This window comes from Fonsecaea nubica (genome assembly GCF_001646965.1).
Source record: "Fonsecaea nubica strain CBS 269.64 chromosome Unknown Scaff7, whole genome shotgun sequence".
Lineage (NCBI taxonomy): Eukaryota > Fungi > Ascomycota > Eurotiomycetes > Chaetothyriales > Herpotrichiellaceae > Fonsecaea > Fonsecaea nubica.
In genome coordinates, this window is record NW_019173680.1 from 526193 (window position 1) to 553073 (window position 26881).

Consider the following 26881-nt stretch of genomic DNA (forward strand, 5'->3'; position numbering starts at 1 on the left):
GAGGGTCTCGAGGCGTCCTTCGGCAAGCCTGCAGACGGTTGGAATGGCGGACGCATTGAGACAGAGGCTTGAGGAACCCAATCAAGTGATTCTTAGGCAGAGATCGGGCGCATGAAGCAAGGCGTATACCTTGGGACTCTGAGTCCCGGTCGTGCAATGAGGCGTTGCCTAGTACTAGTCCGTTGACCATCACCAATTGCCTTCATCCTTGGGTTGGCAATGCGAGGGGTTCGCACTGAATCAGAAACCTTCACGTGGCCGGCCCCATGGGCTAAGAGTTGGGGTCGCTTGCGACATCAAGACGCAGGCAGACCTGGCCATTCGAAAGGGGGTGGGTGAGGCTGAACTCTGGCAACATGCTTCAGCAGGCTTCCTTTCGCTGAGAATGTATAGTATGAAAGAATCTGTCCGGACCACTTTCCGTCAGTGACCTTTGACTTCTCAGCACCGAAGACATGGAGTGCTAAATCAGTCATGATCTTCACTAGTAGCCGAACTCGGTAGGTTGCGTTGCGGAATTGGGACCGTGTGTGCCTTTGTCAGCCTCTAAACGGTCTGCAAGGAAGACCTATAAGAGATCCATCGCGATTTCGAGATTTTGGGGATTGACAGAGTCGAACTGCTATACCAATGGCAATCAGGAGACAACAGACATCCAACATCACGGTGTTCAGGCGGACAGGTCCCGCGGCCGTCACCTACGACCTTTCAAGCGCTGATTGTGTGACGATCACTGTGCCTGTTGGTTCTACTTGGACTTCTGGTCCACACTGGCACGAGACTCACACCGAATTTCTCCAGATTCTGCAAGGACGCGCCTTTGTCAAACTCGGGGCTCGATCTGGGGTCTATAGAGCGGAGGACGGTGCGATCGAAGTACCGAGATATACAGTCCATGAATGGCACCGGGTTGCAGGTGATGACGACGGGGAAGACCTAGTGGTCCGAGAATGGACCATGCCTAGAGACGGTCAAAAGGAGATCTTTTTCCGGATGCTCAACTCGTTCCTGACAGAAGCTCATCCCAGCTCCTTATACACATCGCCCGCCATGATCCCTCGATGGGTTACGAAGTGGGTTGAGCACTGGATCGTGGCATTGCAGTTGTTTTGCATATTTGACTCGTGGGACAACTGGCCGGTATTGATTGGAAATGACAATGGATGGCTTAGTTGGGCGGTCACACATTTGGTGTTGAGAGTGGCATCGGCGATTGCATTTGTGCTTGGACTCCGAGGGACATATAGTGCATATGTCAATGACGAGCTGCTGCAGAGAGCCTCGCAAGATAACGGCCCAAAGAAGACAAGATGAGGGGTTGATGTAGGAAGATAGATGTGGCGTCTGCGATGTAAGGTGTGCCTGCGGAAGTTTTGTTTGGGCGGAGTTGGGGATGGACATCCATGTTTGCACGTGTTAGCCGCAATTTGAGTGTGGTGACTTCCAGGCAAGGTCGCTCTGGGTCGCCCAAATCGCCCTCGGTCTGGGCATGTTCTGGGTTCCGACCAGCCCTACCACATTTATTTTAGGGCCTATCGTTACGTCGTTGGGGCCTTGCATCCTTAATCCCAGATACGTTCCAGCCTATAAGAGCGCCGCAACACTCCCCCATTTCAGTTGCTTCGACCCACCTTTGCCTTCCCCCCAGCCTTACCGCTTGTCCCGGTGCTGCCGGCTCACGGGGGCCTCGAGGAATAATTGACTTTCGCGCCCTGACGCCTCCATACGATGCGACCTGGATGGCGTTGCTTTGGAGCGCAGGCGCAATCATGATGTCTCATTCCTTCTTCTCACTATATTCTCGGCGTCAGCCCATTCTCTTCCTCTTCTTGCTGCTGGCCTCCACGCAGCTTTTTAGATGAAACAGATTGTTGCAATGCTTGGTTGAACGGCCAGTTCTCTCCTCTTCTTTGCCTTCTAGGCGTCTAAGCCTCGCTTGAGCAGCCACACAATCAACCAGCCGAAGAATTTTGAACCATCATTTGCACACTTCCCATCTCATACAGTTCCAACATTCTCTTCTGAATGCCTCGAGACTTGCTCTGCCGCTTCTCATAAGGAGGATGCAACGCAACTACCAGCGAATGCGAGAGACCCTTTTCGATCTTTACACGGAACGTGATGCACTGCCATGGTACTTTCGAACCATTGCCATCGCTGCCTCATGGCTCGCTCTAGGCGGATACATTGTATTCTCACTCGTCTTCACGTCTGCCGAAGATAATATTAAAGTGTCACGCGCCTTTCTGACAGCTCTCGCCTCAGTGCTCCTCCTACTCGGCTATAGTGCCATCACGGCCGTCGCATATTTCAGTCGCAGCCTACTCTTTCTTTTCGACGCCGTTTTACTCCCGATATTGACCTCTTCTTTTATGGGTGTCTTTGTCACGGTCATGAACCATGCTCTTCACAAGCATTTCCCTATTCCGACCCAGGTGTACATCTACGTGCCGCTGATCATTGCGTGTGCTACAACGATTGGGTCTGGAATCCTCAGTTATATTACATACAGAAGGATAAGCAAAATTAAGGAGTTGGACAAGCAGAGGAGGCAACATGTTCCAAGATGGGATAGAAGTTCCTACGTCAGCTACGGTGACGCTGCCTCCACGGCAGAATTAATACCTATGACACACTGGACCGCGAATAACATACCTGAAGATGAGGCACAGCGTCGACAGCTCCTACGACTGTTACTCACTCGAGATCCGGCAGAGTCACCCAACCCCCGACACTCTCAGAGCACTTACCACATCACCTTGCCCGGCGAAGATGCGGCCGCTGATGGATTGGAAGTGGTCCAGCCTGGCACTCGACCCCGTAGCGGCAGTCTCCCCACCAGCAGCAGCAAATGGCAGGTATTGAACAAGCTGTCTAGGGAGCGAAGCCCTACCGCTGAGAGCAGCACCTCGAGGGATGTCCGAGAGCGGCGACGAGAAGAGATTGAGAGATCTTCAATCCTGCTGACACCGGGAACCGATCTGGGGACGTGGCCCCACACTCCAGGGTCCTCGCAGTCTCAAACATTTTCTTATTCTCCGAATCCGGTCTGGAATGGTTCGACGAGGTATGCATAGCATAGGTTATGATTGAACTGTGCCAAAAGAAATCTGGACTTTAGCGAGGCGTTTCGGACTGATGGAAGGATCCATTGGTTTACATGGGATTTCTGACAGGATTTGATATGTAAATGTACGAGGCTACAGGGTACCGGCCGGAATATTTTGCAGCTCTTGGGTCAATCCGGTGGATTTTACATGGATTGTTTATTTGAACTAGGTTCCAAGGTAGTTTGGTGCAGATCGTCTCTGTCGTTTCAATGGTGCATGACATGGGGGTGTTGGCCAGATCCCATCGAGCCATGTCCTGATCTTCGTCTCGGTGCTAAAATCGCATTCACGGAATCTGGTGGCGATGAGCCTCGGCTCTTTGGCGACTTGAACCAATGATTCCCATCGCCGAACCAACGCCCTTGATGTCTCACGGCCATCATATGTAAATTGGCTCAACATTGGATGATTTGTCGACTTCGGCTATTCAGGCTTGTCTTGTCCTCTGACGAAGGCAATATTACAATTCCCAGCAAAAGCCTTGGGGCCAAATTTAATTAATGGGAGCAATCGTCCCCGTCTGCCTCACTCGACCCTATCACATTTCTCCCTCACATCCGCGTTGAGTTGAGGCATAGACAGAGGCTCATTTGATTGTGTTCCTCTCACGAACATTTCCTCGACAGCACACCTCCTCCTCTGCTGCAACAATGTCCAAGCACGCAACGCTCATCAAACCTCCGAAATCCCTCCCCCATCACTCCCCCATCGAGAATGTCCTGTCCCTCCTGCCGCTCATCGACATCGGTCCTGACATCTACACCAACGCTCGCCCTCTCTGGCACCCTCCCGGCGCAAGAGGCATCTATGGCGGCGCGGCCATCGCCCAGTGTCTGTCCGCCGCCCAGGCCACGATCCCACCCGATTTCACCGTGCATAGCATGCACTGTTACTTTGTGCTTGCCGGCAACAGCGAGATCCCCATCTTGTACCACGTGGAACGAGTCCGGGACGGGAAGAGCTTCATCACACGGACGGTGCAAGCGCGACAGAGGGGCAAATGTATTTTCACGACGACACTGAGTTTCATGAAGGCGGGTTCCGGCGGGAAAGAGACGGTCCAACACGCCCTCCAAATGCCCAAGGACGTCACCCCGCCGCCGAACGCCGACACGGACCGCCAGAACGTGAGGTCCAGCGACCGGCCCTTCGAGGCAGTCCGCGTGCCCATCACGAACCGAAACGGCCCGCCTTCGGAGCGCAAGTTGCGACAATGGATCCGCGCTCGCGGCCGCATCTCCGACTGTCCGCCAAACATCCGTGAGGAGGAACTGCAGTCCGGCCAGAGAGCGAACCTACCGGGCGACAACCACCAAGCGCACCTGAGCGCGCTGGCGTATATGAGCGATTCGTACTTTATCGGCACGGTTTCGCGGGTTCACGGCCTCCAGCGCTTCGGCAGCCCCGGCAACATCGAACGCAGTCTCTCCAACTTCAGGGGTTCGGAAGAAGAGAAGAAACAAATGCGCAAGTACCTCGAAGACATTGCCAAGGACGAGACGACGGAACACGAAGAAATGGCGCTGAACAACGAGGACACGCGCAGCATCGGGATGATGGTCAGCTTGGACCACACGATATTTTTCCACAACCCGAGGGCGTTCCGCGCGGACGAGTGGATGTTGACCGAGATGGATAGTCCATGGGCCGGCGACGGGAGAGGGTTGGTCATGCAGAGGATCTGGAGCAAAGACGGAGTTTTGATTGCGACGTGTACGCAAGAGGGCGTTGTCAGGCTGAAGCAGAAGCCGACGGCTAGTAAGATATAGGATTTTACATGTTGTTCGGGGAGTGAGGCACCGGCTTTGGCTTTTGTGTTGGATTGGATTGAGGATTGCCTACAGATTTTTGCGCGGATCGGTGCGATCGGTGGACGGAATGACTTGTCTTTGTGTGGTTTGCTCCCTGTAACATTCTCCGCCGGCACGGTATTGGAATGTCCAGTGGGTATATATAGATAGACTTTTGGAACTAACGAGAGGCGATCGGTCGTTCGATGTAGTCTTTTGATACCAGAACCAAGCAAGGATTGATGATTCGCTTCTTTCACGCCGTCACCCTTCCCTCGTGGTTCGTTTCTCTCTAAGATCGAAGTATCCAGCCGTCGGCCGTGCTCTCGTGGGAACCCTAGGCATCCACATTCTGGGAGCGCCTACATTGTGATGAACGTACGCCGCCCAGTTCTTGCCTCACTCGTCGCCAGTCGCGTGAATTGATTGATCATGTCGTAGTTCTCATCACGGTATTTTCCCACCACAGCACCAAGCCCTCCCCTACTTTTTATTGTTCGAAGAGGAACACAAAAGAAAGAGAGAAAAAAGGTGCTTAGGCTTCGAGGTTGATGCCCTTGCCGAACCGGGCGTAGAGGTGCGCCTTCAACCCGCGGATCTGGTCCTTGATGGTTTCGAGTTCCTCCTCGAGCGTCGACACCTCGCTGTCGATCTCGGTCGTCTGGGTCGCCAGCAGCTCCTGCGCCTCGGCCAGCGGGACGTGCATGAACGAGTCGCCGATCTTGTATCTGGGTATGATGGTGCGTTAGTATGCAGGATGCGAAAAAGACAAAAAATGTTGTGAGAAGAATGATGACGGCGTCCGGGGGGAACAACGAGGCAAGAGGGGACTTACGGGATCAGTGAGTCCTCGTCGGCGAGTTCGAGTTCGGTGGACAGTTCTTCGAGGTCTTCTTTGTCTTTCTGCAGTGGACATGGATTAGTGGATTGATTTTGGAAGATGTTTCCATCTCTTGCCTTGAGCCACGATGTTCTTGCGTGACCAGCTTTTCCTCATGAACCATGGCCTCTTCACGTCCTCTAAAGACCTCTTCGACAACCACAGCCGTCCAAGAGCCAAGGATAGATACCGACTTACCTGTTTCAAACCCAACTCCTCCTCCAGGGCCTTACTCCGATTATGCAGTCTCGAAAAGGTGTTGATCTTTTCCTGGTCTTCCTTTGTGACTTCGGCGTCCATCGACTCTGATTCTTCCTCTTTTGAGAGCTGTTTCACCCAAAATGAGTCAGAGACTCACCCATCCAGTGATATACCAAGGGGCGTAGTTATAGACGAAACTCTTGGGATAGGTTTACAGGTGGGACTTACAACTCTTCTTGATAGCATGATGGAAGTGGTCGGTTATTGTTTCGGGCCGGCACCCAGGATTGGATGACTGGTGACACGCAGGAGAGAGGGAAATTGGAGAGACTTATTGGGATGTTTCTAGTCCTTAGATTCGGTCCGTATACAGTTTTCATGGAAACGGGGACCATTGTACGGTTGATATTGTGATGGGACATTTCGACAGATAATGCGCCATGTGGCAGTATGGTCCGCAGAACAGAGTACGGCTGCGCATTAACTGCTTAGCCGCACTGATTATTTCTGCGCCTCAAAAGCATCGAAACCACCGAATCCTGTTACTCTCCTTCTTCCCTCAATACACAATATGAACATATGTTGACTTCAGCACCTTGTAACGATGCTCATATGCATTGCAGCTTAACATGTCGACCCGTACACACATGACTGGTCATGAATATGTCATTGTTTTCCCCTGCAGACGCCCAGTTACTCAGCACCTCGTCCTTACGTATGAAGCCCGCAAGGTACAGACCATGGAACAGAGCACAAATCTACATTGGTCAAGCGCTGCTTGGGGCTTCATTTGCTTGAGGGGCATCCACTACGGGGTCCTTACTCCAAGATTACCACACCAGAGCTCCGCTCTGCATTGTGTCAAGCACGGGAGACGTTAGTCATGAAAGCCTCGAATCTAGCCTCAAGCGGGAAGTCGAGGGCCCTTTTCGTGAAGCCTCATGCGGCTGGGGTTGTTTTGCTAGGTGTATGCCAACTCGACCCGCCCAATGTGTATCCAGAATCCGACAGGCACTCGGGACGCAATGTGATTACTGTGTATGGCGTCAAGGACGAGGAAGTAAATGGTGAATACTGTATATATACTGCTATACATTGCCTCTCTCGTGGTTTGTCTTCATCATATCGAAACCCACTCGCGCCGAAGTCCAGTTCTATACCATATCTAACATCTCAAGGACACAGCCAGACTCACTCACATCCAGATATACAGCAGTCATGGCCTACCAACAACCACCCTACAAGTTCGAGCGTCTCGACAAAGACAAAGCGATCCTGCTGATCGTCGACCACCAACTAGGCCTTCTGCAGCTCGTCAAGGACTACACCACTGCCGAGTTCCGCAACAATGTCCTCGCCCACGCCGAGCTGGGGAAGCTCTTCGACCTACCGACCATACTGACGACCTCTGCCGAGACTGGCCCCAACGGCCCTCTGCCCAAGGAAATCACAGACATGTACCCCAACGCCCCCTTCATCAGGAGAAACGGCGAGGTCAACGCCTGGGACAACCCTGACTTCCGCGCCGCCGTGGAAGCCACAGGCCGCAAGCAAGTCATCCTGGGCGGCATCGTCACAGAGGTGTGCACCATGTTCCTGGCACTCAGTCTGAGAGAGGCCGGGTACTCGGTGTGGGCGAATACTGAAGCCAGCGGAACGGCGACGCCCAAGCTGGCCGAGGATGCGAACCGGAGGATGGAGAATGCTGGCGTGCACTTGGTAAGCCCCGACGCCATTTCCAGGAATCAACGTCTAGAGAATTCTCCACGGTGGCTCTCTTGGTCGTTCGGAAGGCTGACCGAAACACTCTAGACTGGCATGTTCGGCATTGCCATGTTCCTGATGAAGGACTGGCGAAACACGCCCGGCACGGCCGAAGTGCTTCCGTACTTGGACAAGGTCCGTGTGTTTGATATTACTATACGCCTGCTCTCATTATGCAGAGGACGCGTTGTTTTTCCAACAAAAAGAATCACACTGACTTGGACTTCCCGCAGTACTTCCCGGCCTATGGCATCGTCGCCCGAAGTCACGGCTCGGCAAAGAAATTCGGCGACATAGTCCCCGGAGAGGAACAGTTACTGTGAAGCTTCCCCGCATATGCATACACATACACAACGCATATACAGCATCCGAGAGGATCATTGAGGGACCATTGGTTGCGGCCACTGGATCTATATCCGCCTGCACCAGAGGATCGAGAGCGGCTAGAGCGTCGCGAGCAACGTAGAGTTATTTGGCAGAGGCTATGGCTAGAGAGAAAGGGGGATCTCGAATGCGCTATGAAACCGTTGACCAGAGTACAGTGATACAGTAATACAGTACTACTGGATAATATATACAACAAAAATCGATAAATGGATATTTACGAACAATCGAACAAAGGAAAACCCTCAAACCCCAAGGCGCCGTACTATGCGAGATTAAGACACGGGCGCTTTTCCTTTCCTTTCCTTTCGTTCCCTTTACTTTCTTGTCCGCACACAGATCGATCCCTTATGGTCCATGTAAGTTGAGGTCAAGAACCTTTCTTTGCTTTTGGATAGATGGTAGTTTGTATGGATGAGTGGGTGGACGGAGTCTTTATCTACCTACCTACCCCTCTACCTACCTACCTACCAATCCATGTACCCAGAGACCCAGGGACCAACAAAACAATACCATTCCATGTGGTAGGTACCAACGCAAATAACACCACGCCACACCACACCACAGAACAGACAGGGTAATGACTCCCCTCCCTCCCATAGAGGAACAAGACGAAAAAACTCCACGCCACCAAATCCGATGTCAGTCTTTTTTTAAAAAAACAGGGTAGGGCAGGAAGCGCGCGCGAGGGCGAAGAAAGAGAAAGGGGAAAAAAATAACAAAGTTCTGATTTATACAGCGCTATACCCGCCTCTAGAACCGCCTCCGGACACGGTATCAATCACCTTTCTCGACCAGTCCTTGAAGAGGTAGGGAATGTCGCGGATCGTGTCGCCGTGCGGGAGCAGGTCCCAGCCCCGAGCGCCGTAGCGGTTGTAGTTCAGCCAGGAGCCGAAGATAAGGTAGGCGGCGATGCCGAGGAAGGCACTAGTTGTGGCGAAGGACTTGGTTAGTTACATACATCCAAGATAGGATAGGACACAAAACATTCGGGGAAGGGTGGGAGAGGGAGTCCAGTGCAAAAGGGAAAAAGGAGAAAAAGTGATTGGGCTGGAAGGGGGAAGGGATGGCATACAGCAGGATAAACCAGGTGAAGAAACCCCATCCGCTCCTCCTCGCTTCGTCGCTGTCGGCGTAGTCCTCGCAAGCATACTTTGTCCGCCAGTCGAGCCTCAGAACCTCTATCTTGTCCTTTCCCTCGACCGGCCCGTAGCTCACAAACGTCAAGCTCGAGGTGCTCGGCTGCTCTTCCTTGTCTTTGTCCTTGTCCTTGTCCTGGTCATCGCGCTTCTTCTTCTCTTCGTTCCCGCTCCGATCCTTGTCACACGTCAATTGCACCACTGCCTTTTGCTTCATTTTGTTGTAATTGCCGCCATTCAGCTCAATCTGGAGACCGTCCGAGTTTGAATCTTGCGTTTTCAACCTGGTCACCTTGGGATCCAGACCGGCACCCGTGCTGGATTCGAAGTTCCCCGCAATGGGAATCACATTCTCGACTTGGACGTGTTTCTTGTCCGGATCATCGGCAGGGTTCCAGGATTGGACGACACCGCATACTATCCGCAAACGTTAAAATCATTTCGTGACCATTGGCACCTTGACTCTTGCGCAACCCCAGTCGATTCGCTGGACCTTGGGTAGCTTACCTCGAGTTCCCCCGGGACATTGATCCTGGTCTCTTATACCCTCCAGCTTCTTCAACGGCGCGCAAAGGTTAATGGTCCATGTGGTGTTGTATTCCGCAGGCGGTCTCGATGTGTCGTGGACAGTGACGGAATGACGGCCCGCGAGCTTCGACAGGTCAAACTTCTTGCCGTCGACCCGGATGTTTTGACAGTCTATTGTTACAGAGGTGACGAGATTTGATAATGACAAGAGAAGCGGTAACAGGGAATAGACGGGCGTTTTCATGGTTGCGGAGGGAGTGGAGAGATGACAAAAAGGTAGGGATGGGGTTGGGATGGGATGAGATCGCGTGGACGTCTAATAGGAGCAGAGGAGAGACCAAAACAGCAAGTATATCTGAACGACAGGCGAGAACTGAAAAAGTAGTGAAGGGGGCTCCGCTATACAGCTGACCGGTTTGAATCTGGGAGATGGTGGAAGGGTTGATGAGTTGTGAACTTGTTTCTCGCCGCCTGCGTTTGTCGACCTCGACTTGTTGAACCCTGATCGAGAGACCGGGTGGTCATTAGGCCCGCGCCTCCGCCTATTTTGGGAAGGGGATGTTGCCGCCCTACATGAAATATGCATCATTGGCTGAATGAGGGCGATATTATAGAGCCCCACTACACGCCTCTTTTAGCACTCCAAACTAGTACTGAGTATATAAACCTCCAAACACCCCCTTCCTTTCTACATACGCGAACCATCTACATACTCACGTGTCCATTCCATGTCTTTGCTGTCGTCAGCACTATTCGCATGCATCGTGCTTACAGCTCGTCCTTCAGGATCGAACACGTCGTCCATGAAAGGCTTGGAATTGCAACCTGTGCTTGTGCTGTACGAGTAAAGCTTGTCTGGCCGTATCTCGTATTTTCTGGATTTGGTTGTTTCCGCCAATTGGATTCGTTGCTGCCTTGTCTCCGACGTCCGCAAATGGCCTAGTAAGTACCAATAGCTGGAGGCCTAGCTAGGCCTAAGTTGTCTCAATCTTTCGACTCTCAAGGTCGTGCGTTTCTCATCTCTCCTCTTTTTTTTCTGTTATTCTTTCTTCACTTCTTGAAAAACTTTCAGACGTCAATCGCGCTGGCGCACCGCTCGAAACATGGATGGCGAGGGTGCGAATCGGGTTGATGAGTCCCCGGGAGACCCTCCCATAGGAGCGCCTCCTATTTTCCGACCCGCTAAGCTAGAAGAAGATGACATGCTATCTCGAATACTGTGCAATGCATTTCTTCCGCTGTGGTACGTCATTCTGGAATGAGGAGGAGGGATGGGTACGGACCAGACCAGACCAGCTGACGCTTCTTAGGAATCACAATTGGTTCCACTGCGTTTCGCAACCGTTGGAGCCTGTCATGATCGGCACGCCCACCAGCAAACCGCACATGACCAGTCTGCAGAAGACTCGAGTCCGCTTCTATCGGAGCTTGATAAGTGCGACCAGGCTAATTGGTGGTTCGGTCCTCGTCGCTGAGATCAACACGTCGGATGGTGACGACAACGTCGCAGAAGCGACAACATCAACATCAACAACGCAGACCGATATAGGTGCCATCCTGCTCTGGCTGCCTCCACACAAGCGGATGGGACCATTCGAGCTCGGCAAACTGTGGCAGTCGGGATTTTTGGGCCTCATGCTCCCATGGCACTACGGCCCAAGGGGCTTCTACCGCATCGAGTTCATCTTTGAGGAGAACATCCGCAAGATGTGGACGCGCACGCTACCGGAGCTGCAGCCCCGTGGGTTCAAGGAAGAAGAGTGCGCTTTCGTCCAAATGATTGCCAGCAACCCCAAGTACGCCGGGAAACGCTACGCGTCGGCCTTGTTGCGGCATCAAGTCGAGCAGCATTTCGCCGAGTTCCCCGACCGTCCTGTCATTCTCGACACGACCACCACGCAAGCCATCCGGGCGTATGAGCGACTGGGATTCAAGCTCCTCGCCGAAACGCCCGTGGACACCGGGACCGATGCCACGGGGATGAAACTCAAGTCCAATGCCAGCGAAGAGATCAGGAAGGAAGCAAAGGAGGTGTGCATCCAGCGAGTGATGGCGAGGGTTCCATGAGTTTGATGGATTTCCGTTGATATTGCTGTCCGTCCTCGAAGAGAGGGGGATTGATTTGCATGGAGGAGGCCATGGCCGCATAGTTTGGTACGTGGTTCTGGTAGTATGACGGGCGGAGGCGGAGACGGAGACGGAGGCGGAGGGTGCAAGTCGCCGTACCAACATGGCATGGGTGGTCAAGGGAACTCAATTGAACGGGGACACATGTGGCCCGATGTCTCACTGCCGCTGGTGCCACTACTTCCTCGATAATCTCGTAGTCTGACAGACAAGACTGTGCCGGTATCGATGTCGATGTCGGTGTCAATGTCTATATCGCTGCTAATGCTAGGGGAGATGCCTGGGTAGACCCCCAGATACATATGTATGTAGGTGGACTGGGGTCACCACATGGCTGGATTTGAAATGTCCGCTTTCATTCTCTTACCCTCTTACCTTCATACCTTCTTCCCTAGAAAGGTATCTACACGTCTATTAGCGACGCCACCTCACATCTCACAGCACTCAGCACCGACGTCAGATGTCGGTGTCAAACGTCAGATGTGAGATGTGAGATATCAGATATCAACTAAATGCCAAAACCAACTCCTTTATCACTACAAGTAATAGTGCGCGAGTGCGTGCGTGCGTGCCCGAGTGCCTGAGTGCGTAAGCCAACAAGGCAGCAAGCCAACACCTCTCGCCCGTCTCTGTCTGTCTGTCTGTTCTAGGCCCTTTGCAAGAAGACCCTTTCTCTTATTCGTACAAGTAGTTAATAATGAAGGGGCCATCAGATCAGACAAGATCAGATCAGACGATGAATTATTAATTACCTACCTACCTAAATATGCAGGTACCTAGGTAGGTATCAAGGCAAGGTACTATTTTGTCACAAGCTCGTCTAGGGGGCCACAAGAAAAGGGTAAAAATACAGTTACACATGTAATACAGACCTACGAGTTACAAGGTTTGGGTTCGGGTTGAGGGGTGGTTTAAGCCTCAGCCCTATCGATAACTCTCTTGTTCGTATTCATAATTACCTTTGTCAAACCTTGTACGCTTTGAGCCAAGTCACGCACTCGTCGTTGTTCTTATACGAGTAGCAACGATCAAGGTTACTTAATTGCTAAGCTGGTGCTGGTGGTGCAATGATAATTACAAACCACAAGTGGCATTGCTGGCGCGGTATGGCACGCCTTGGATACATACATAGATAGGTGAGGTGGAGACCGTAATACGAGTTGAATACTCTGTACTCTGTACTCAGTATTAAGTTCTGGTTTTGCCTTCTGGAACTATCCGGATATATTGAATCTTGTCGCTTCTCGGAAGCACTTTTGCAGCCTGTCGCATCTGCGCCATCGTACGAGTCGCCAGCCAGTTCTCTCCCAGACTTCCAGACTTCCCCGAACAATGTTGGGTCACACCGCGGCCCCCCAGAAAGCCGTGGCATGACGATGGACAAGACAAGTTGCAACGACAAAAGTAATTATTCAGCTTGGCTATGGGTTGCCTCGATGGCCTCGGATCCCATGTCCAACGTCGAGCGTGACTGTGCATCAGTTGGCGGAATGCAGGAAACACTAGTGAGTGGATGACATCCCCTTATAACGTCGCACTTTGAATCAACACCCGCACAGCACATCTCACCGTTGTTGCATCTTTCTTCTCAGAAAGTCGAGGAGCGACACTCAAATTCAACCCATCAAGCCGCCTCAAATGGCTGCTGCCGAGGACATCTTCGACTACATAGTAGTCGGCGGCGGAATCGCCGGCTGTGTCCTCGCTTCTCTCCTTTCCAAATCGAAATCATCACCCTCGGTTCTGTTAATTGAAGCTGGCCCGGATGTGTCGGGTCACCCACTGACCCAGTCTCCTTTGGGCTGCTTCGCCGCACACGGATCGGATATTGACTGGAACTATAAGACTGTACCACAACCACACCTCAATGATCGGTCGCTGTATGAAGCCGGTGGGAAGGCTTTGGGGGGTGGTAGCGCAACCAACTATGCCACCTGGACTCGTGGTCCGAAAGTCGATTACGACCGGTGGGGGAAACTCGTAGGCGATGCGAGATGGACCTATAACGGCCTCTTGCCTTATTTCGACAAGATCGAGAAAGACCACATCTCAACTGTGGCAATATCAAAGAGCCACCCTGACCGCAAGTCTCCCTTGAGGGATCAAGTCTTGAAGGCGTGGCTTGGTCTTGGACTGAGCCAGATCGAGAACGCCAACGGCGGTGAGCCTCTAGGTGTAGGCGAAGTGGTCGAGAATTTGAAGGAAGGGAACAGGCAGCTAGCGAGCTCAGCATTCGACCTGAGAGCCGTTAAGGTCATGACGGAAACTGCGGCGCAAAAGGTGTTTCTCGAAAAACGACAGGGAAAACTTACCGCTATAGGAGTCCAAATCCATGGCGAGAGACATTTTCTGGCATCCAAAGAGGTCATCCTCTCGGCAGGAGCATTTCGCACGCCACAACTCCTCCTGCTTAGTGGAATTGGTCCAGCTGCAGACTTGGAGAAAGCGAACATCCCAACACAGCTCGACTTACCTGGCGTCGGCCTGAACTTCCACGACCACCTCCTGGTCGGATTCGCTTTTCGCCTCAAAACCCCTTCACTGGGCCTTGCCATGGGAGGCGTAGCCGGACCCTGGGCAGAGCCAGCACATCAATTGGGCCTTCCTGTGGACTGGGTTGTGACCGAGAACGTGCCGAGGTCCTTCTTGGAGGAGGCTGTGAAGAAAGATATGGTCCGCGACTCATCTGGGGGTGGAGACACATACCCTGTCTCGCTTCTCGACTCCCGGTCAGTCCACCTTGAATCAATCATGATATACGCCCCTGGTGGCCTACCCATCACCAACCTGCATGTTCCCTTTGATGGAACACATATAGGTGCCGTAGTGGGGGTTATGTCGCCGACGTCCCGAGGCAGAATCGGTTTATCTTCCTCGTCGGCATTGGACCCCCCAGTCATCGATCCCAACTACAACGCAACAAACGTCGATCGCGCGCTCATGCGTTATGGAATTCGCCGCTTGCTTCAAGCTGTTCAGCACTCCATGTCTGACGTGGTCGAGTCTGAGAACCCTCCGCCTTCATTCGAAGCCCTGTCATATACATCTTCTGATTCAGCAATCGACGCTCGGGTGCGGTCCGAGGCTCGCACGTTCTTCCATGCCGCAGGGACAGCAAGTATGGGTTCCGTAGTGGATACGCAACTGCGAGTAAAGGGCATCGGTGGTCTGCGAGTTGTGGATGCCAGCGTCATCCCAATACCAATTGGTGGACATCTGCAGGCTGCAACCTATGCCATTGCTGCGCAAGCTGCGGACATGATCACGCAAGAAAATGGACGGCGGTGATACTCACATGGGTTAGGCGAGGCTGCAAGGGGTGGCTCCGAGGTTGTCGACTTCACGAGCCGACGAGTCACTGTCGGTCTTCTCCTGATCCACTGAACGACGATCAAGCGAAGAGTCCCCAGGACCAGCAGGGGAGCACATCTCGTGCTTGCCAAGGAATGACTCTCTATCCCATCTGGAATCCTTGTCCTTGTCGTATGCTCATAGATCGATTGTTGTGGTGGTGTGACAATCGAAGCCTCAGATTCTGGGTGTAGCTCAAAATCCAACTTAGTGTGAGGAGTACTACAGTGCACCATGTGTCGACTCGCCACATCATAGTCGTCGCCCAAGAACAGACCATGGGTTGTACCACTGGAGGTGGGTCGATTTCCCCAGATTCAGCGATGCTAGTCTCCACCAACAGACCTGAAGTCAGAGGCTGGGACGGCCAAGCTGGCCTAGCATTGGCATGCCGTGTTCGTCCAGTCACATCCAGAGGTGCATGCCGAGAAGGCCCGTTGATCTGCAATGCAGCCCGCACTGCCTGAACCATTGTTGAAGTGCAAAGGTATTCGTATGGAAATGCCATTGTGAGACCTTGGCGCCAACGTGGCAACTTATCTGAAGGATGACGGCCAAGGTGCCAGGAAGAGGGGTAAATACGTACCATATGGTTTGGAACGACCTCAGACCGCTGGGCAACAATGGCCAAGTACCTTGGAAGTGAAGATGCATTCCTTGTCCCAGACTGCCATGCCTGGGCAAAGATGATGAGGCTAGCAGCATAAAGACCCTGACCTCACAACTTCCAGCCCTTGCAAGAATGTTTCGCTTACGTTGAAGGTGTGAGCATGAGATTGGAGGCCACCAGACTTTGAACAAAGGACTTTCGAGATCCAGAGCCACAGATAGCTGAAGCCATCATGTCGTCGACAGATCAGAAATACAACGACTCAACCGGCCACTTTTCCGACATAAGTGCGCATGAGCAACCGCAAAGAGTGAATGAAGACCAACTGGACTGGGACCAACACGCGGAGAATAAGCTGGTTCGGAAAATCGATTGGCGACTCATTCCAATTTTAGGAGCTCTGTATTCCATTGCCCTAATTGATCGTGTCAATGTAAGCAGCCTACCCTCCCATCTGGATTCCATTAGCGCTGACTTGACCAGATCTCCAATGCACGGATTGCTGGCATGGGAGAGGATCTGGATTTGAATGTGGGAAACCGATATACTGTCGTCTTAGTGGTGTTCTTTCCCCCATACTGCCTGTTCGAGGTACACGACTTTGCATGTGACGTCTCAGAACTGTCGAACTGAAACCGCAATAGCTACCTTCCAATATTGTTCTTCGTCGTGTGGGAAGTGCCAACTGGCTCTCATTCATTGCGTTCGCGTGGGGATGTGTCATGATCGGTCAAGTACCAGGCATCAATGATCCTGCCATGTGTCTTATACAACTGACGCAAGCATAGGGGTTTGTCAAGTCGTACGAGGCTCTCGCCGTCTGCCGTACGTTGCTCGGTTTCTTTGAGGCAGGTAAGAAAAATGTCTCCTCGACTCTGGAAGTGAACTGATGACATGCTGCAAGGCTTCTTCCCTGGATGCGTGTACTTGATCAGCTGCTGGTATAAGCGGTACGAGGTGCAGAAACGGTATGCTGTAGAAAATCTTCTGGAGAATTGGCTCCTAATGCTTCAAGCCTCGCCTTCTTTTATCTCATGTCCGTTCTCGTCGGCGGTTTCTCGAATATCCTTGCATATGGCCTGATGCAGATGGAGGGCGTGGGCGGCCTGCGCGGGTGGCAGTGGATCTTTGTAAGGTGACAGATCCTCGTGTATATCCATAGCTGATGCGCAACAGATCATTGAAGGCCTGTTGACAGTAACCGTTGCCGTCATTGCATGGTTCATCATTATCGACTTCCCGGACAAAGCGGAGAAGAAGGGCCTCTTGACGCGCGAAGAAGCCTCATTCATCATCCGGCGGATCGAGGATGACCGGAAAGATGCTGTCCCTGATCCACTCACATGGGCCAAGTTCTGCCATCACCTGAAGGACTGGAAACTCTGGGTCTTGTATGTCCATCGTCCTCCCTAGTCTTGTCTGCCACTGACGATTCCAGTTCGATGATGTTTATGTCGACGGCTAACCCCGCGTATGCTTTTGCGTACTTTATGCCAGTGATCATCCAGGTACGCCGTGTGCTACCAATTGTCCATGGACGGCAATGCTAATCTGTGACAGGGAATGGGATACACTGCCGGGGTTGCCAACTTACTTTCGGCGCCCCCAGTCGTTGCTGCAGTGATCAGCGCTTTGACATTTGCATGGGTTGGCGATAAATACCACAAACGTGCTCCCGTGATTCTAGCCCAGGCACTCATCGTGCTCATTGGGCTTATGATCACGGCTTATCACGGTTCTGACGGCGTCCGATATTTCGGAATCTTCCTTGGTGTTGCCGGCTGTCAAGGCAATGTCCCAGCCATCCTTGCCTATCAATCCAACAACATCCGGATGCAGTCAAAGCGAAGTGTAGGCAGCGCGCTTCAGATCGGGTTTGGAGCGATTGGTGGCATCCTCGCTTCCACCACCTTTCTCCAGAAGGAAGCTCCGACATATAGAAGTGGGCTATGGACTACCGCAGGGTTGCAGCTCTTCATCATTTGCTCTGTCTGCTGCACATCGGTTTATTTCTGGAAGAAGAATGGCCAGGTCGATACCGGGACTTTGGAGAAGCCGATCGAGGGACAGGAGGGATTCAAGTACACTCTCTAGATTGGTGAGGAATGGCGCGATCAAGCTCGTCGTGTGAGGGTGGACTATGTGGCCCTAGAGACTTGCCACGAGATATCTTCGTCATAGGTGTGGAAGAGAACGCTGTCCGTAGTCAGACATAGGCAGAGGAGAGTAGATGAAGTGGTGGTGGTGGTGGTGATTTCAATCGTGAAGATGAGAAATGCACTTGTTGCTTTTCTGCGCCGCTGTAGAACTTCGTCCGAGCATTTCACACGGTAACCGCATATTCAAAGAAACTCCCAAACTTCGCTCGCGGTTGTGACATTGAATGGACAAGACACCCTGTTCAGCGCTGTGGTAAATAGTTTTGTCAGTCGCCGTGGCTTCAACTATGCCAGGACACTGGGGTGATTCAAGCAAAGACCGCCTCTTTGCCTTGAAGAACCGCAAAAAATAAAAATAACAAAAAAACTTGTCGCACAAACACACCCTCTCGCTCTCTCCAACCATGCCGAACAAGAAATCCAAGCCCAACGCCTCCAAGGGCAAGAGTCCTGCTCAACCCTCTGGTCAGGCAAAGGCGACCACGTCAGCGCCAGCTCCAGCTGTCCAAGAACCGGCCCCCTACATCCCTCTGACCCTCCCGAAGCCGGACGCCAACGACGACTTTTGGATCAAGAACGCCCGTGCGAAAGCTTTGATCTTGTCAACCTTGGTACCGGGGAGCGAAGCATGGAAGGTTGCTGAACCGGTCGAGATCGCGTCAGATATCTGGAGGGCATTGGAGGACCACTTCACTACGAAGCGTCCCAATGCCCGGGCAAAACAAGGAGGTTCTGGGGAAACGAGTGGCAACAGCGCAGTCTTTGGTGCCGACGCCAGCGCAAGCAAGAGTGAAGTGGACCTCGTCAATGGCAAAGCCTCGTCGTCTACGAGCTCCAGCTCAGGCCCCATTGCTAAGAAGCCGCTGGAAAACATGGACAAACCGTCAATACCGCAACTGGACGGTACCGCAGCCTCTGGGCCTTCAACACAGGCTCCTTCGCATGCAGAGCACACCCGCAACTCCGCAGACTTAGCCAACAAGCTCGAGAAAGGGAACAAGAGCTCAGCAGTGATCAAGGCTCAGCTCGAGGAGACGGTCCTGGCCCAGAATCGGTCAGATGTCCAAGGTCCAGTCCAACCCCAGGTTCAATCAGAGCTCCCGTCTCAATCGCGATCGCAAAACCAAGCTCAAGCTCCATCTGGATCTCAAACCCCAGGCCAGGCCAAAGCAACTGTTGACACCAAAGCTCAAGCTCAAGCTCCAGCCCAAGCTGAAGGCCAGACGCAACCCGCGGCGCCCACCCAGCCGTCCCCGCCCGAGCAAAGCATCCCACGCCTCTCGACGCTCACACCCCCTGGACGCTGGACCGCGCAACCGGTCAAACACGACAGCTACCTCAGCGAGCACCAAGCGCTGGTGTTTGCGCAGGACGACCCGGACCGCAAGAAACAGATCCAGGTCGCCGCGACGAAGGTGCTCATGCAGAAACTCCCCACGCGGGACATGCGGCTCCTGTGGGCCGTGCTCTACGGGGGCGAGGACGCCCCCTGGCCCGGGTCGTGCTCGGCCGTCATCCCCGGCGTGACGACTCTGCGGTGGCAGAACAAAAGCTACGAGATGGACTACGAGACGCTGGGGTGGAGTTGGAATAATAATAATAATAATAGCAAAGGGGACGACAAGGGCTGAGATCGGGACAGCGGTGGTGTGGCCTAATATAACAAAATGCTGCGTGCGGTATTCGTTTCAGAGGGTATCAACACAGGCGACAGAGTCGTCCGTCCAGTCCAAAGTCTGGACCCAATTCCTGCTTCGAGACGGGGATCGCAAACACAGCCCCATTCTCTCCAATCACAGCGGAATTCCAAATCCCCCAGCAACAGCCAAAGGGAGCACCGATCCCACCAAGACAGCCCACAGAGTATTCAGCTTCGGCACCGTGACCTGTACGGCGGCACTCTTTGCCTTGATATACGAGACATTCTGCGCCAACGAGACAATATCCCTCGTGGCATGTCCCGTCTGTGCCAGCTGCCTCAACTGGTCCCCGAACGTGGCCAGAATCCTGGTGCTCCTCCCGGCCGGACAGAAGACGACTTCGAACCCTCCGCCCTGGGGGATGATGAAAGTGGAGGTCTGATCGTCATATGCATAGCTGTATGCGTCGGGACACAGCTTCTTGGCCTGTTGCGAGTAGAGGCTCGGCGAGCAGGTTGCCGGCGTGCCGTGGTCACCGGTACAGCAGTACTTAGCTTTGTTCCACTTTGCACAGGCACTGAGGCAGGGGTTGAAGATGGGCCGCTGGATGTTGTCGTCCGGGTAGGGATAGACGCCGTCGCCCGGTTTGGTGGGCGGTGTGAGTTGCAGTGGCCAGGGACACCAGTCTTGTACGAAGGAAGAAGTCACAGACTGGTCCAGGGGGAGCGGATAGGTCGAGTTTGTGCCAAAGTTGACATCGGGGGCATCACCCACGGGCGCGAGAAGAGACGAGGTGCCAATGCAGACCGGGTTGGTCAGGTTGGGAGGGATGTCGGTGAGGTTTGCGTTGTCGGTCTCGCTGAGCAAGGAGATGATACCCATGGGGATGTTGTAGCCGTCGACCAGCGAGATGTCGTAGAAGCATTGGTCGGTGTCTGACGACATTGTGAATTCTGCCAGTGTCGCTGGTGCTTGTCCCTGCGCAAGGCTCAGCCAACGTTCAATATCAGCTACATGGGTTCCACAGAGAGAGTCTCATGTCAATTTGATTCGTCTACTCACTCTTGGAAGGACATGATGTGAACCACCAAGGGGGAAAAAAAGAGGGGAATTGACTCACTGCACCCTGACACTCCAAGAACATGCCACAATCGCCCGTCTGGCACGGACTGCCTCCCTGCCCACTCGAAGGCGGCAGAGGCGGCAACGCCGACGTCGAGCCCATCGTCGTGGGGAAACTGCAGTTGGTGCGAGCCCACACGCGGCCTTTCCAGTCGAGCCCGACGGTCTGAGACTTTGTGGCGCCCGAGCCGAGCAGGAAGCCCGAGCTCGCGGGGCCGGTGCCGGACTGCGTGAGGATGGCGGGCCAGATGGGTTCCTTGCAGTTGTTGGTGACGCGCAGGGGAAGCATCGTCACGGCGGCTGCGGTGGGGATGGTGGAGAGGAGAAGGAGTGCGGCTGAGAGGGGAGATATGGCATGGGATGTCCGACGGGAGTGCTGGTGCTGGTGTTGTCGTGGTCGTGGTCGTGGTCGACGCCTCTTTGGGTGCTTCCTCTCAGGACGCAGACACGTCTTTGCGAGGCCGTCTCCAGCCATGGCGATATATGCTGGTTGGTGAGTAATGGCGCCAAAATCAATACCACTGTCAGAAATTCCACTGTCCACTCTGTCCCTTTCCGTATCTATCTGCTGCTTCAAGAGCCGTTGACAGTCAGACGGGAGCTTGGTCGAGCTTGATGCCCACGTTCCTGGTAGGTCGGGGCCCTTCCTGTCTCGGCATATATCAGAATACCAGATATTTCGACACCGCTCCAGGTCCAGTAGACAGCGCGTTTCTATTCTTATTGTTTCTCCTCGGCTTCCCGAAAACGAATACTAGTGACGGGCTGGTAGGTTGGTGTAATGCGCGGATGGGAGTTTTAACGATGCTCTGGGTAATATCGATGTTTGTGTTTGCTGATTATTGCTGCTTAAATCCTGTCTTTTCAATTTCGTCAACGACAAGGACGCTGGGACTCTGTCGCCGTGCGTGTTGTTTGACAGCCTTGGGATGGTCTGAGGGAAGTCGCGATCCAGATCAGAGGAACCTCTCGCCACCCAAAGTAGATATATCAGAAGAAACTGCCAGACTCGCCAGTCTAGGTTTTCCCAAATCTTGGATCGGACTCCCGGGCGTCCAGTGTCGATCCTAAACAGCACGCTGGATCGTGTTGGAATGATCGGAAACCAAAGACGAATGGGGGAAAATGGCCACGCGTCGAGACAGCGAGAGGGTGAGAGGGTAGCAAGGGGACAAAGACGTCTCCCTTTGCTCAACTGCAGGATTGTCGAAGAATACCATGGCACACATGGTTTAGCGATTTGGATCTGGTTGCCCGATCATCGTTGTGCCCAGATGATCGACCTCCAAATCCTGCCTTGTACCCTGCTTGATAGTATGTGCGTACCGAGTACATCCAGTAAGTTGGGCGACGAAAGATATGCAGCATGATGTCATATTAGCTGAATGCGGAAGAGATCCGGTGGCGGTGCACAAGCTTCTACGCGTACCTGTGGCGTCTGAGGCTCGAGATGGCTACGGGTCGGGCACGCTAGGCTCTGAATGGAACAAAGCCCCACATCTGCCCTGCCCCAAAACAGGTCCTTTCAGGCCAAGCTACGCCAAGCTTCATGTGTTCGGTATACCAGTTGCTGGCCCAAGATCACGCAGTCAGCGAAACATGCTTGCTAAACAAGAATTCCCCAATCCCATATGCAGCACCATTGCTTCCCCATCCACTTCCCTTGAATCCCGTCTGTGGCGCGGCGACTGCGTTGACTGTCAGTAACTAATCTCAACAAATGCAGAGAAGTATCCTTTACCGTTGACAGACATGGTGTGCGAGTTGATCTGGACCTGTCCAAACTCTAGGTCTCGTGCCAGAGCCAGACCTTTGGCATGGTTTCTCGTAAAGACCGATGCAGATAGACCATACGGGGTGTCATTCGCCAGGGCCAAGGCTTCCTCGTCACTCTTGACCACATACAAACTCGCAGACGGAGCGAACGACTCTTCGCGCGAGAGCCGAGATTTGGGATTCACATCCATCAAGATAGAAGGCTCGAGAGACGTTCAGCCCGTGAATTGGGCGCTACCGACGAGGAACTTGGCACCATCAGCCACAGCCTCTTCGATGATGTCCTGAGACCGTTCTGCCCCTTCTACCGTGATGGCGTGGCCAGCCGAGGGCAGAGCTTTTGTGGCTTCGACAAGTAACCGGGAGAAGTCCTGGGCCACTTTCTCATGGACAATGATTCGCTCAGTACCGAAACAGATCTGACCGTGATGGGCAAAGGCTGGAATACCGTGAGACATGTATCATTCACACAGTTGGGATGGGAGATAAGGACCTACTAGCTCGAACACAATTCTCTGCAGCAGTTTGCAAATCTGCGTCCTCCAGGACAATCACTGGGCTTTGATCTCCCAGCTCCATCAAGACAGGCTTCAGATGCTTGGCTGCCACGGTGCCTATAATTCGCCCGACTGCGGCACTGCCGATGAATTCGACCTTTCTCAGAGCCGGATGGCTGATGATGGCTTCGGTGACAGCAGGACCTTCAGAACGGGAGCATTGAATCTTGTTCAGTGCCCCGGCTGGAAGTCCTGCTTCCGCGAAGACTTCAAGAACCAGTTGGTGAGTCCACGGGCATAGTTCGGAAGCTTTGAAGACCACCGTGCAGCCTGCTGCGAGAGCAGCAGCGATGCCACGGAAGGCTAGAATGGTTGGAGCATTCCATCTGCCACCGTGCTGGTAAGATAATGCCAACTTCTCAGAAACGGATGATTCGACTTACGGTATGATGGTAAGAACGACACCAACGGGCTCTCGAAACACCAATGAAGTCGTTCCCGGAACCTCAGAGTCCGGTATGCTCCCGCACACGGTCGAAACATTGGCAGAGGTCTCTCTCACAAATTTTGACGCAAAGATTACCTCAAACCCTGGCCAGTGCGCATCACAACTGGTCTCTGGAATCTCTCTTTTGGCCAACTCTTCGACCTTTGTCTCCAAGATGTCAGCCGCTTTGTTCAACACTGCCCGCCGTTGCGAGAGTGGAGTCTTCCTCCATGTCTTAAAGACCTCAGCAGCAGTCTCGACGGCATGAACTCCGACATCGACGGTTGCGCTCTGGGCGTAATGGATCGTGTCCCCAGTTGAACCTTGAATGACAGGGAAGTTCTGAGTTTCGGGCAGAGACACGACCTTGCCTCCAATAACATTAGGCACCACGGCAGCCCCGGAAGGCGATCTCTGGAGATACATCGGTAAGATTGAGAGGGAAATTTTCGTCTCATAGCCTTGACCGCCACGATTGAACGGACAATGAAGTATTAAATACCTTCAGAGCGGGCAACCTGAAGTCACATGGATTAGGCTACCAGGCCACCAAGGCCTAACCCTCAGTTTCCGACGTCAGCTAGGCGCTCAGTTGCCCACATGGCAGTGTAGTGTGAATTGTCTTCGCCAACGAAACCTAACAGCAAGTCATTCTTTCGACGTTGGTGGCCTAACCTTGTTGTTCATTGCACCCGGACAAATCAACATCCTTGTAAGCGTTTCATCGACAGTGGGTAGAGTGCTGTACGGGCCTCTGGTCTGCAGCCGTACATGGCAGCGTTCGACCGACTAGGATGATCTGTATCTCTCTCACCTTTCAGGTCCGGCAACCAGGTTGTGGGGTTTCTTAGAAGCCATTAGAACCAACAGTAGGCAAGATGCTGTCTGCGCAAACTTACTGGCGAGTCTCGTATGAGAGCAACGCCTTTTTGGACAGACGCACATCGCATTCTGCTTCCGCGTTGTAATGTTGGTCCCCGGACATGTAAATGGAACATCAGGAGAGGTCTTGGTTTCACAGTCTCAAGCGAAGCTAGGAGCCTGCTACTCACACCCTGCACCGCGAGAAGGTGCCTCTCTATTGCAAGGCGCCCTCCTCTTTCCAAAGTCCCGCAGGACCGATTTTATACCTTATTGCGTGGGACTTGTGAATCTACCACCATCAAACCCGCAGGGCTTGTTTTCAAAGTCCTTTAATGCCCTCTCTAGACAAATGGGCGGAATCCAATCCGAGAAATTTGATCACCCAAGCCACACGAGGACTTGTAGGCAGTCGACGCTGATGCTGACGGGCAGCGTTTTTGGAATGGACCCCTCCCCCTCCTCGACGACTGGCAATTTCACGTATGGCGCCGATTGAAGCGTTTGCAGGGTGGACTGGGACGGGTTAGTATGTACAGAAATGAGGGTTTGGCAAAGACTCGTACATCAACTGATTCTTCCAGGAGATTCATAATGACGCTAGGATCTTGGATGGTTGTGCCTTTTGTCTTTGAATCTTTGACGTAAGTGCTGCAGCGATGGCTGTCATTGATTGGATATTATCGTTGTAATGAGTGCATGTAGTGCTGATCATCTCATTGTTGGTACTGCAGGGCTTTTTGCTTGCAAATTATGCCGACTCTGTATTGTTGCAGCTGAAATATATTGCTGATATTCGTTGCATATTCGATAATATCCATAGACATATGCTTGAAGATGGTTGGATTTGTTGCTGACTGATTTGGATTGGTGATGAGTTGATTGTATTATTTGTCGCAAATATTGATTCAATAACCCGGAGCGCGTTCAAACATAGAATCCTGCAAATCGATGCCGTGAGTGCCCGTGGTGGTGGTTGGGCCGAAGTAAGAGTATTGAGGTTGAGGTAGCTGCCACGTCGGATACAAGCCAGGCGGTGGTGGAGGAGAGAGAGGTGGCGAATAATAGGCCCCGTAGGGTGGTTGCTGATTCTGATAGATCTGATCGTATGCACAAAATGCAGGAGGACACCATTCCTGCTGAAAAGGAACTGGCGGGAAGTACCCCCGAGGAGGAGGAGGAGGAGTAAAAGGTCGAGGTGTCAAGTGCCCTTGCCAGAAAGGAGAGGGTTCTGGGATTGCGACACATGCTGAAGCCGGTTCCGGAGTTGCTGGTCTCGAAGGAGCGAAAATGGTTGAGATGGTTTGAAGAACTGTGATCATATAGTCGTGCCCGTGATCTGAGGTTCCCGTGTGCTTGTGGAGCTCGGCTGTCTGCCTTCGCAGGTTGATGGCGGTCTGAAGGTTTTCGAATATGTTCTCGGGCATCTGGATGCCGTCTTGAACGGCTGAAACTGCCAATTGGAGATGCTTGTTCAGGGGAATTGTGCTCGGACGGTTGTAGAGAGCCCTGATCCACGACAGAACATTGTCTGTAGCTTGTTTATATCGGCCATACATCTTGCCATATTCTGGATTGACGATAGCCATGTTGCATAGATCTGAGATATTTGTGTAGATAGCCGATTGTCACGGTAAGATTGAGGGTGTATTCGAAGGGTTTGTCCGAAATGAGTGGTGTGTCGAGCTATGTGGAACTGTTGGTGCATCCGGATCTGTAGAGAATGTGTGCGTTGCTGTATTTGCTGCTCTGAGAGCGAGAGCAGGCTGATTGAGCGGCGTAGTGCGTTACGAGCTGGAGAGTGTGTCGTGTGGTTATTGTCGGTTCGAGCCTGCAGACTGTAGAGACAGGCAAGGGACGGCATCTTGGGATTTATACTCGGCGTGTGGAGGCCACAGAGATGTTTCAGAAACGTGTACACCGGGACGATATTGATGGGAAAGGTAAAAGTAGTGGGAAGTTTCTTTGAAGACATCCCATGGGCGCGACAGCTCACCGGCTTTGGTCAGTGTTTTGATTGAGAAAAGGGGAAAACGTCCCATCTTCCTCATCCAGCTCAATCAAACAATCATTGGTTGCATTCTCTGACCCAGACTTTCGATTGAATGGTCCAGCCTGGGATCACGGTTGTTGGGAACTCGCGAAAACTGATCCAGGAAAGGAGCATACAGATTTGAGCGCATTCGGAGTCGCCTCCAGTCAAATCCGGCACAGAAAAGCGCATGTGGCTAGGTGTATAGTGGCCCATGGTTTGCCTGGGGAAAACCAAAGAAGAAAATGCGCTAACCTTCAGATCTTGACACAGTGGGACACTTGCAGGGTATCTGGAGAGCAGCCTGGTTCTCCTATCCGGGATGGAGCATGAAGGTGCTTGTAGACTTGAAGAGCGAGTGGACATTACTGTTTTGCATTGGGCGGGAAGACCTTGGTTGACAAAGCACTTATGAATGTACAC

At 52.8% G+C, this 26881-nt stretch overlaps 13 protein-coding genes across 13 annotated transcripts; 8 read left to right on the forward strand and 5 right to left on the reverse strand.

Moving 5' to 3' along the window:
• Positions 1 to 630: 630 nt before the first annotated feature.
• On the forward strand, positions 631 to 1314 carry AYO20_01796 (hypothetical protein; the record flags this gene model as incomplete). Its single annotated transcript, XM_022640102.1, has 1 exon — positions 631 to 1314. The coding sequence occupies one exon, from the start codon at positions 631 to 633 to the stop codon at positions 1312 to 1314; it is 684 nt and encodes a 227-aa protein (XP_022504057.1).
• Positions 1315 to 2063: 749 nt separating this feature from the next.
• On the forward strand, positions 2064 to 3077 carry AYO20_01797 (hypothetical protein; the record flags this gene model as incomplete). The annotated part of the gene is made up of 1 exon (XM_022640103.1): positions 2064 to 3077. One exon carries the CDS (start codon positions 2064 to 2066, stop codon positions 3075 to 3077), a length of 1014 nt encoding a protein of 337 aa, XP_022504058.1.
• A 683-nt stretch (positions 3078 to 3760) lies between these two features.
• AYO20_01798 (hypothetical protein) lies at positions 3761 to 4879 on the forward strand (the record flags this gene model as incomplete). Its single annotated transcript, XM_022640104.1, has 1 exon — positions 3761 to 4879. The coding sequence occupies one exon, from the start codon at positions 3761 to 3763 to the stop codon at positions 4877 to 4879; it is 1119 nt and encodes a 372-aa protein (XP_022504059.1).
• Positions 4880 to 5435: 556 nt separating this feature from the next.
• AYO20_01799 (hypothetical protein) lies at positions 5436 to 6227 on the reverse strand (the record flags this gene model as incomplete). Its single annotated transcript, XM_022640105.1, has 4 exons — positions 5436 to 5628; positions 5736 to 5803; positions 5979 to 6107; positions 6210 to 6227. The coding sequence occupies 4 exons, from the start codon at positions 6225 to 6227 to the stop codon at positions 5436 to 5438; spliced, it is 408 nt and encodes a 135-aa protein (XP_022504060.1).
• Positions 6228 to 7199: 972 nt separating this feature from the next.
• Positions 7200 to 8068, forward strand: AYO20_01800 (hypothetical protein; the record flags this gene model as incomplete). The annotated part of the gene is made up of 3 exons (XM_022640106.1): positions 7200 to 7700; positions 7794 to 7880; positions 7979 to 8068. 3 exons carry the CDS (start codon positions 7200 to 7202, stop codon positions 8066 to 8068), a joined length of 678 nt encoding a protein of 225 aa, XP_022504061.1.
• Positions 8069 to 8860: 792 nt separating this feature from the next.
• On the reverse strand, positions 8861 to 10040 carry AYO20_01801 (hypothetical protein; the record flags this gene model as incomplete). The annotated part of the gene is made up of 3 exons (XM_022640107.1): positions 8861 to 9056; positions 9205 to 9685; positions 9776 to 10040. The coding sequence occupies 3 exons, from the start codon at positions 10038 to 10040 to the stop codon at positions 8861 to 8863; spliced, it is 942 nt and encodes a 313-aa protein (XP_022504062.1).
• An 859-nt stretch (positions 10041 to 10899) lies between these two features.
• On the forward strand, positions 10900 to 11863 carry AYO20_01802 (hypothetical protein; the record flags this gene model as incomplete). Its single annotated transcript, XM_022640108.1, has 2 exons — positions 10900 to 11039; positions 11107 to 11863. 2 exons carry the CDS (start codon positions 10900 to 10902, stop codon positions 11861 to 11863), a joined length of 897 nt encoding a protein of 298 aa, XP_022504063.1.
• Positions 11864 to 13561: 1698 nt separating this feature from the next.
• AYO20_01803 (hypothetical protein) lies at positions 13562 to 15211 on the forward strand (the record flags this gene model as incomplete). The annotated part of the gene is made up of 1 exon (XM_022640109.1): positions 13562 to 15211. The coding sequence occupies one exon, from the start codon at positions 13562 to 13564 to the stop codon at positions 15209 to 15211; it is 1650 nt and encodes a 549-aa protein (XP_022504064.1).
• A 905-nt stretch (positions 15212 to 16116) lies between these two features.
• AYO20_01804 (hypothetical protein) lies at positions 16117 to 17978 on the forward strand (the record flags this gene model as incomplete). Its single annotated transcript, XM_022640110.1, has 9 exons — positions 16117 to 16317; positions 16368 to 16475; positions 16529 to 16618; positions 16673 to 16736; positions 16789 to 16852; positions 16900 to 17014; positions 17061 to 17275; positions 17323 to 17392; positions 17445 to 17978. 9 exons carry the CDS (start codon positions 16117 to 16119, stop codon positions 17976 to 17978), a joined length of 1461 nt encoding a protein of 486 aa, XP_022504065.1.
• Positions 17979 to 18447: 469 nt separating this feature from the next.
• AYO20_01805 (hypothetical protein) lies at positions 18448 to 19674 on the forward strand (the record flags this gene model as incomplete). The annotated part of the gene is made up of 1 exon (XM_022640111.1): positions 18448 to 19674. One exon carries the CDS (start codon positions 18448 to 18450, stop codon positions 19672 to 19674), a length of 1227 nt encoding a protein of 408 aa, XP_022504066.1.
• A 162-nt stretch (positions 19675 to 19836) lies between these two features.
• Positions 19837 to 21280, reverse strand: AYO20_01806 (hypothetical protein; the record flags this gene model as incomplete). Its single annotated transcript, XM_022640112.1, has 2 exons — positions 19837 to 20661; positions 20804 to 21280. 2 exons carry the CDS (start codon positions 21278 to 21280, stop codon positions 19837 to 19839), a joined length of 1302 nt encoding a protein of 433 aa, XP_022504067.1.
• Positions 21281 to 22386: 1106 nt separating this feature from the next.
• Positions 22387 to 23991, reverse strand: AYO20_01807 (hypothetical protein; the record flags this gene model as incomplete). The annotated part of the gene is made up of 5 exons (XM_022640113.1): positions 22387 to 22493; positions 22547 to 22784; positions 22848 to 23020; positions 23079 to 23464; positions 23522 to 23991. 5 exons carry the CDS (start codon positions 23989 to 23991, stop codon positions 22387 to 22389), a joined length of 1374 nt encoding a protein of 457 aa, XP_022504068.1.
• Positions 23992 to 25334: 1343 nt separating this feature from the next.
• On the reverse strand, positions 25335 to 26015 carry AYO20_01808 (hypothetical protein; the record flags this gene model as incomplete). Its single annotated transcript, XM_022640114.1, has 1 exon — positions 25335 to 26015. One exon carries the CDS (start codon positions 26013 to 26015, stop codon positions 25335 to 25337), a length of 681 nt encoding a protein of 226 aa, XP_022504069.1.
• Positions 26016 to 26881: the final 866 nt, after the last annotated feature.